This window comes from Nanorana parkeri, unplaced genomic scaffold (assembly GCF_000935625.1).
Source record: "Nanorana parkeri isolate BGI_ZX_2015 unplaced genomic scaffold, ASM93562v1 scaffold851, whole genome shotgun sequence".
In the NCBI taxonomy this organism is placed as follows: Eukaryota; Metazoa; Chordata; class Amphibia; order Anura; family Dicroglossidae; genus Nanorana; species Nanorana parkeri.
This window is the reverse complement of record NW_017307119.1, coordinates 396,996-406,828: the sequence shown is the minus strand read 5'-3', so window position 1 is coordinate 406,828 and position 9,833 is coordinate 396,996. Positions and strand designations below refer to the sequence as shown.

The window sequence follows — 9,833 nt, the reverse complement described above, 5'->3', positions numbered from 1 at the left end:
CAGATAAGAAGATTGGTTTGGAAAAGGGGTGGGCACAGTACAAGGTAACACCAGAGAAGAGGAATAGTATGGGTACAGTTTAGATGTTGAGCATTATTGCATGCATGTAGTGCACCCTTTTGGGAGTCTCTTTAAGCAAATATAGTTGTCCAGCTAAGACAGTGAATCACATCATATTACAGGTCGACATAAAATGAATGATTACATAAGCCCTAGTCTACATTTTTGGGTACAATGGCAAATGGCTTATAGCAAGTGCAATGCTGTCTTCTTAATACACAGTAGAGAGAGGTTTACTAAACCTTTGTCCATGTAGTTCATCTCCACTACAAAGCAGTTTGGAAACAACACCAAGGTCACAAAGTACATTTGGCATGAGATACATTTGTAATATAAAAGCTTCAACAAATGGGCCAGGATACTGAGGCCTGAACAATATCATCCTACAAGCTGACATGGAGTTGGCATCAGCCTGTGACCTGAACTAGTGACTTAACCTTCTTAAGTGAGTTTTATTATCTGTGTATTAACCTGTTGTCTGCACCCCCGAGTACCCTGAGGGCCGCTGTATGTATAGGGTGCTGTGTATATTCCAGATCAGGAGCAGTTAATGAAAAGAACAAGTTTACAGTGAGCTGAAATTTTGCAGAAGCTCCTGGTTAATCTCTTCCCTTTTATTAGCTGTATAAAAATAGATGTGATTCCCAGAGATTGCTGTTACTCCATACACTATGGATGATGAATAGGGCTATGTTGTGATCACTACACAGTCACTGTAGTAAAACATTGGTAATGAGTAGGAGTAAAAAGAGAAACACATTTTATTTTATGCTCATAAGTTATAAAAGTAACATGTTCTTACTGCAGGCTTATATCTTGTATTCCAGTCCATAAATAACTGTAGACATTTATTTAGCAATAGGTTTTACGGAAAATACAAATCTGCAGGGTATTTGTAGCATAAACGGTGTTACTAAACTACTCATTATATATATTTACTATATGAACTGAGCAACATAAGCCATACGGTATGTAGACAGCTGTAGTCAGTAGACAATAATGTGTAAAGGAAGGTCATGGATTTTTTTCCTGCGTGAACAAGCAGTAAGTATACTTTCCGTAATGAGAAAGAGGTACAGTTTAAGCACAAAGTATGTTGGCAAAGGACACTCTTCTGTCACGCCCCCATTATATTGACCTTGAAGGATTTATAGACCAAAAGTAATAGTGTAAACCCAGAAGTGCCTTTTTTAAACAATATCTTTTCCTTTATATTGAGTGTTCAAAATAACAAATTTAGCGGATAGATGAAAGTTGTAGTGCAGTACAACACATTTGAGAGTTAAAGTGGACCTGAACTCAAAAAAATGAAGGCTTGCCATGTTAAAGGGAACAATTACAAATGTAAAGTGTGCCTAAGTGGTACCCTGAAAAATGTACATTTTGTCCTGAATTCCTTTTGAGATAAAGCAGTGTGCTTCTTGTTATGTAAGTGTGCCTAGGCACTCTTGTGACTACATAGCTGTATATCTGCAGTATGAGATCTAAGGCATTGCTGCCTCTGCTAGCCTCAGAATCTTGGTAGTGAGATTTGGTGATGTTACTACTGTGCTGCTCATTGTTCTTCTTGCGGAAGGCTAGATAGCAAAACCTTGACTCTACCAAGATGGCCTCTTCTACCCAGAGACACAGTGCAGAGAAAGGAATGATAAGTCAGAAATGGGGGAACGCTGCTGAGAGACCACAGACAAAGCCGGTGACTAGTCCTTTGGAAGCTGTGCCCAAAAAGTGCAGAGATCAGTTCCTTATTAAATAGTAGAGTTTTATAGATGTCTATATTTCAGACCACATAGAGGGACAACTGAGGAGGGAAGAGGAACAGTACCTCCAAATAAGGGACAGTTGGGAGCTATGAATAAGCAAAACAATCAGGTATAATTTATGGGCAAGCTGGACATACATCAGCAAGTCTGACAAATCTGGCTGAAAGGAGACCAGTACTGACAGATCATGGAGGCTGCCATTGCTGACCTCCCTGTACAAAGATACTAATTACATGGCTTTCATAATGGTTTCATGGCTTTAACACTTTCTGAGGATCAGGAACAAATATACAAATCAAAACTACTGACTTTACTCCGACTGGCTTCAATCATTTCTGAGTCAATGATCTGGAACAAGCATACATCGAGTGAAGTTAAAATGACATCAGACTCCTGATGTGCACTGAATTTACTGGACAAGCGTGGCAAACAAGCAGCCAGCATATTCAGAAGCAGAGGTCAGCAAAGGCAATCCCCATTTTCTCTTAGCAGATGCTTCCTTTAACATAGGTACGCCGTTTTGTTGTTCTTGCACTGAATCTCTGTCAGATTGGACTATATACTGTAAATGCATGACCAAATGTGAATGAAATGGCTGTATTGAACTTTCCAACCATGCAACCCAACCACAACTGAATTAAACATGTCAAAGGCGTATTATTGCAATGTAATCAGAGGTCCAACATTTCCCTTGCTTAGCCACAGCAAGAGCTCCCTTAACAGCAGTGAGCATTAGCTTTGCAGAATTGAGAGTCTTAATTTGACTCAGCAGCGGGCATCAGACCTCTGCAGAAAAACCACTGCTTCCACACAGGGAGGGAGGGTTGTTCTCTGCAGCATGCTGGCAGTGGGTAGGCTTTTGCTGTGGCTGGTTTCTAAATAAAACAAACTGTATAACTTTGTTTGTTTTGATGCACCTAAAACGTATTTAGGTGATATACAATTAAAGTTTAATTGGGCTCTAAGGCATGGTAAAGTGGCCTCTAATGGAATATTATCCCATGTGATATTGCTTGAGATGTCACTTTAGCATTGCCATTATTGTATCGCAGCTTGAAGAGTCAGGTCCATTATATATACTTTATTAACTTCACTATGTTGCATTTTACAATTACATGTTTTACCTTTTTTCAGTTTATTATTTGCAGCTTTTTGTCCAGCCCCCCTGAACTCCGTCTTTTTAATTACACATACCCCGGATGGTCTGTTGTGCTTGGCTACTGCATTGGGACTTCCTCTTTCATCTGCGTTCCAGTGTACATGGTGTACCGTTTAGCTAGTACTCCTGGATCACTAAAAGAGGTGAGGGGGTTGTAAGAACATGCAAGTAAACACCTAAAATAGCCATACCATGTTTCTTACAGTACCAGATTCCTGAACTTTATAAACTACCCTGTAATTACAAGATTACTGGGATTCCTCTGATCACTATAATGTCATTAGAAATGAAATATGTTTCAAAATGATAAATATGATAAGCTTATTCGAGAGGAATAAAGTGCCTAAACCCCATTCTTAGTAAGAAAATATGGCTGTAGATACCCTGAAATGATTCTGCCTCAAGCAGACTTGTATAGCAGGCACCTAAGTTGTACATGTATTGTATTGTTTTATATCTTGCAGAGTTTGCTAGAAGCCCTGAATCTATTTTATGCTAATATATTGTAGTTTCTGCAGTTACATTTGGTTTGCAAGAACAAAGTACAGGGTTGCTCTAAAATGTATGTCAATTACAACAATAGAGCTCTCATTTCCATTCTTTTTGGTCTGTTAAATATACCATTGGAAGCACTTTGTTATATCTGTTTGACAAGTGCAAAAAAAAAAAACCTGTTGATCTTGTCAGAAATTCAGAGCTGCCCTATGTCCTCTGCACACTTCCTGTATTATCTCAAACAGCCTGCTTAGCCCTCCTACTTGTTATATTGGACCGCAGAATGATTATCCTTTATATTGTAGAGATCTGAGAGTGGGAGTGGTTAAGTAGACAGTGGCAGGGCTGACACCACTCAGTCTACAAAATTCCTGTGTGTTGTCAGCCTACAACAAGGCTTAAGAGCTGAATGCATTTCTTGCAGATCAACAGGTATTTGTCTGTACTTGAAGGGTCTTTAAAGGGACAAAAGACAGGGAAATGGGCACTTATTGAAGAGACACGCTCTGTATAGGGTTTTTCTAAAAATTTGGCTTGACATATGCTTTAAGTTTCTGAAGAAGACAACTTTAAATGAATGACCTGCTTAATCCTAAAGTGAACATTGTCTGTATTACTGATTTTACTCTGCCTTCTTTATAGCGCTTCATCAAGAGCATAACCCCAGAGACGGACACAGATATACCAATGGGAGGTATTCACATGAATGCTGTGTAACCTGGAAGCAGAACCTTGTCCTGTCAGCAAACTTTACGCACCCCATTCTGTGCCTAAAGAGAACTATTCCAAACCTCATACTGTGTATGGTTCATCCACCCTTAATGCGCTGGATCAACTCTGAAGATTGGGCTCCTTCTCAGTCTATAGCATGAAAGCCCAAGACAAACACAGGGTCCAAAAATCACAATTTGTCATTGATCCATGATAGAAAGGTGGTGTGCATGTTTGTCTTATGAATAATTATCCGAGAATGCTAAAAATAAGAGATATATGGGTCATTCATTCCATGTAAATTATCTAGATGTGCAGTGTGAAAATCAGTGTCGGGTATAATCCAGAGTGTTTGAATATATAACAGCTGCTTACCGACCTTATTAGCTATTATTATTATTATTCAATAGAGCTTTACTGGTAATCTGTCCACAAGGCAAAATACCAAGTGCAAGATTTCTCAGGTGGAAAAAGCCACTCTTCATCTTCCTGGCCCCGTGCTAATTCTGGCACAGCGAATTCACTTAAATAGGTTGACCTCAATGGTCGATGAACAAATATATTATTTGAAATTTACAAATTTGCTTCTGAAAGAGGTGTTTTACATTAGGTGAAAGTAAGTGAAAGTCGAGTCCTGCTGGAGAACACTCTGTAGGAGAGTATGGAGAATTCAGTATTAGGGCTTTTGCTGCTGTGCATTTGGGAAGTATATCTGCAATTGTTTATCACTGGAACCATAAAGGTTACTAAGCCTGTTCTTGTTTTAACCCAACATTTAAAATTTAGCATAGGGAGGACTTTGTATGTTTTTCTGTCTTTTTCTACAATTATAAATATTTTTTGTGTCGCATTAAAGTGACACTAAACTCAGGAGTTAAATCTTAAAAATGCATTCAAGTGCCTTACCTGTTAACAAAAATGTATCTTATTTGTGTATCACTCGGCTGTAGATCCCCAAATCATCTCTGAATTGGTGCTGACACTGTCCTTCCTTCTGGAGGGTGGCTACTTTTGTTCCCCATGGTCCCTGTGTGTGTTGTCAGTACAAATTAGTAAACTTAACGTGAGATTATAGTCCATCATAGGAGCCAACCTGAAGCCGTGGCTACTTTACAACAGGGACCATGGGGAACAAAAGTAGCCACCCTCCAGAAGGAAGGACAGTGTCAGCACCAATTCAGAGATGATTTGGGGATCTACAGCCGAGTGATACACAAATAAGATAAATTTTTGTTAATAGTTAAGGTACTTGAATGCTTTTTTTCAATATTTAACTCCTGAGTTTAGTGACACTTTAATGCTTTAAAGTGTATGTAAATTAAAACATTTTTTTTAGTTCTGTGTAGAGTAGTGAAGAGTTAGGCTCTTTGATACATTTTATTGTCTGTTTGCCCACAGTGGAATTCACCCCACTATTCGTCTTGGTGACTCTTGCTACTGAGACAGAAAGTTAAGGGAAACTAAGAGGTGAGAGAAAATCATGAACTGGGAACACCAGTTTCTGTCACAACTCTATATGGGAATTCTGTTAACTTTGGAGGGATTTCCTCCCATTTCTTGTATCTCTGGGACAGGAAGTGAAGTGAAATCTCCCCAGCAGGGAGAGCAAGGATAACTTTATAGGGGTTTTAATCCTTCCCTACCCTAAAACAAAACAAAAAACGTTTTGACTTTACAACTTTTTCTAAGTTACAAGTCATAGAACACTGGAGTATTTTTTTTTATCATTTATGCCTAATTTTTACATTTGAAGGATGTCATTTTTTTCAAAGTAATAAGGGTACCCATGCTCACATAAGATGATGGGGATGTCACAAAAAGCCATTTGCTCTGTGTGGTCATTATTTTTCAGCTTTAAAATGCCTCTTATAGCATGATCATATGGTCATATCATTTGTCTAAAAGTGGGTAAGATTGACCATTGAAGAGCGCTTACCCTTTTCCTGATGTGTGTATGAGTAACATTTCCTGGGTGGATTGCAGGACTAGTTGCCAAAGCCAGCCCTAACCAAATTTGTGTCCATTTTAATGATATTATATTAAGTTTTATATGTATATACATATAATTCTAATATCATAGGTAGGGTTGCACAGATACCAAGTACAGTACTCGGTACAAGTACGAATACATGTACCGATACCTTTGAGCTCCAAGACTACACTAGATAAAAATGTAAAAGTTAGGAGGCAGCTGTCATTTGTAAGGAGCACACGGAGCTCCTGGGATTTGTACATCTCTGTTTTAATGTACGATTTTGTTTTTATAAATATAAATAAAGGGATGCACAGATACCAGTTTTGCGAGTACGAGTACTGGTACTTGCCGAGTACTTACAAGTACGAGTACTGATACATTTTTGTTTATTGTCATGTGACAGTTTTTCTAAAACAATACAGACTAATGATTTCAGGACAGTGGTGGAGTGCCAGAGCCAGGTCCCAGCTGCAAACTCTGCAACCCTGGTAGTTCTCATGAAAATGCCAAGTATCTGCACTGGTACTCAAAAAGTATCTGTGCATCCCTAATCATAGGTTATACAGTTGATGAACGTTTTGTCTTTACAACAATGGTGGACAAATAAATATGCAATCCAGAAAAAGCTTTGGGGAAGGCTTAGAGCCTCTTTTAGGAGCTTTATTGCGGTCTTTGGGCCCACTTAGGAGATATCCCTCTCACTTCCTTTCTTGGAGACAATAGGTCAGAAAGCAGTGGGAAATCTCTCCTATGGGGGAGCCATACTTGTCAAACCTCCCCCTGCCTATCACATAGATACCTCCTTCTTCTTACCTACAATCAGCTGGCAACATCCTCCACCTTCCATAACCTACGCCATCTCAGGTGGCTTCAGTCCTTCTTCTGAACTGGTTCTCCATAGGACCCAAGTGAGAAGCTGCATCCCCATTGGCTTGTAAGTAGATGGCTTCTCCATTAGGTCCTAGGGAGAAACCAGTATGCCATTGCTAGCCGGCTCAATTAAAAGGACTGGAACTGCCTAGACTGTGGAGGAAGTCACTGTCTGATCTGAAGTAAATAGAAGAGGGTGTCTGTGGGGTGGGGTTAGGCCACACTAATATAAAGGTACAGTTGTCTTCTACATACCATTTTTTTCCACAAATGAAAAAAAGTTATTAAAGTTTTTCTAGTCTTGACCCACAATTATGCCACAGAGCTAGGCCTGTATGCTAAGGTTATTATTTTTTTGGATTGATGTCTGGGGAAGGTTAAGGACAATTTTCAGAATGTTACTGCTGTATGTATTATATGTGTTTCAGTGACAGGAAGTGAAGGGAAATCTCCTAACAACTCTATCCAAAGTGACAAGTAAAGTTTTAGAGTCCTAACAGGTGACCACAGGCACAGCTTTACCTCTGTCTAGCAGTTGCTGTGTGTAGCTGCATCTATTTTTTTGTAAGCATAAAAATGGGGGCAATAAAGCCCCTATTTATTTTTTGTTACATTTTATTTTTGTATGGAATACTTTAAAGTTGCAGAGACTAAACATTATCTTTTCATTATAGATTATTCAGATAGTAAAAACTATTATAAAAGTTATTATATATTAAATGTCTATATTTCTAAATGTAATATTTCTGTAAGCCATGATGTAACTGCACTGCTCACTTGTCTGTTACATAGAGGAAATAAGGGTGGAAGGGTTAGCAGCATTTTCTGAAGATTTTTCACACAGCAGCTCATTACAGAGAGCTTTGGGACTGAAGAAGGGGACTCGCACCTATGACGGAGCTCATTTTCTAAGGATAAATGTAGGGCTGTAAAGTGAACCTGTACTTTACCTACTTAGTGCTTAGGAAAAGTTGGCCCCTCCGCTGCTAATACTTACCTTCCCCACATTTCAGCTGTCTGAGACCCAAGAAAAAGCCATGTGTAGGTTCACGTTGGTCTGGTTTGGAGCTCACACAGGGCTAAGTATCCTTCTCCCATGCTCAAATGGCAGCACTCGGTGTGACGACTACCTGCGCAAATGCTGCGTTCTGCTGAATAGGATCTAGGAGGATCTCAACAAGGTAGATATAGAGAAGGGAATGGGCTAGCATATTTTAAACATTTTCTTCAGAATAAAGCAAATTTGGACAACATTGGATAGGCTCAGATTTGTGCTTGGTATAAGGTTCAGGGTCTAGGTCAACAACACCCTAGAAGCTGTTCCAACAGCCCTAGACAGCACACTGGTCACTGAGCAAATAACATTTGATCTGGGGGTCAAACCTCCAAACGTCCACATTTTAGCTGGTTTATCCTAATGCATGGGTCCCAGAAGAAGGAAGGCCTGTTAAAGATATATTTGATCTGTCCAAATATAATACGTTGGGAGGATCAGGAGCTTAAAATGCCTCAATATCAAGTTGAAAGGTTGAAGAGGTAATGACATATTAAGAAAGAATTTCCCTTTTTTTCTAAAACACAAAGGAAACCTGCCCTGAAAAAAATATAGTCTGCCATTGTTGACCTCTTCCTTATAATTTTGTAATGCTTGTGCCTAGCTAGTGATGCAGAAAGCATTGAAGCCATGGGACCCACAGCCAGGAAACTAGCATTTTCAGCAGGATGAAGCTTCTCTTAGTAAAGGTTTTCTTTTACCTAGTTCACTTCAGTGAGTCACATGCTTCTCCATACCTGGAAGGAAATAAAGCTGAAATGTAAGACAATGCAGTAGGGGGTGCTTTAAACTCAACCCCTTAACCCTGATTTACCTCTAAGCCCCAAAAATGACTCCATCAAATAAACTGTCAATGGATTCTTTGAAAGCACCTGTGCCCCAGACCTATTACTCACCTTATACTGTGGAAATCTTTACCAGATCCTGTGCCGGAAAAACCTTCTGCATGGAGTTTTTCATTGAATAAAAATATGGCAGCAATACTATCAAGAAAGTCCTAAATATGAGCTACAAACACACATTTCTATTAGTAACACAATATAGAAGTATCAGTGTTAATAGCAGACACTCTTAATGTGCAAATATCCTTCTAGCTTCACTAACCCCCCCCCCCCCCCCCCCCCCAAAAAAAACATTTTTGGGAAGGGGTGCACATTTTGGGAAATTTTTATGTATAGTTTAGAAGGTAAAAGTAGTTTGAAGTATACAATACTATTACTCTAGATTTGCAGAACAGAAAAGTACAGTGTCACGTTGTGCGTAGGTTTGGCAGATGATAGTATGAGATGAAATGTTCCATTTACATAATTCAACTTTCCAAGTAACCCCTGCAGACTCAGCTGTGACGATAGACAGCTGCTGGATATTAGTATACCTATATAAACAGTCAGCGGTTTATCACCGCTTCGTGGTTTGTGTTCCAGCAGTTGCCAAGTGATACATCTGCATCCATTTTTTTTCAAGAGATAATCATCTAACCTTACCCTCTAGTATACACACTTGTGACAGACCCAAAGTTGTGCTCAGCAAACCAGAGGGATACATTGTTAGTGTCAGGCAGCACAAGGCTGGCACTGGTACTGTGCAGCACTGGAGTTCTAGATCTAATACCTAGTGGGGCCCCTATTGTGTAGAGTTTACGTGTTCTCTTATGCTCAGTGCTCAAAAACATACTGGAGATTACGTTGCTTTTACACGTGGCTCGACAAAGCGTGTTTTGGAATTTGATTGTAGGCACCACTGTAA

General features: G+C 39.4%; 1 protein-coding gene across 1 annotated transcript in view; it reads left to right on the top strand.

Moving 5' to 3' along the window:
• Window positions 1-4,527, top strand: part of SLC6A4 (solute carrier family 6 member 4) — a 41,349-nt gene extending 36,822 nt beyond the window's left edge. Inside the window, exons 12-13 of the mRNA XM_018565479.1 lie at window positions 2,958-3,125; window positions 4,120-4,527. Of these exons, the coding sequence (XP_018420981.1) occupies window positions 2,958-3,125; window positions 4,120-4,194 (243 nt within the window). The 3' untranslated portion in view covers window positions 4,195-4,527. The remainder of the gene's footprint in view (window positions 1-2,957; window positions 3,126-4,119) is intronic.
• The last annotated feature ends 5,306 nt before the right edge of the window (window positions 4,528-9,833 follow it).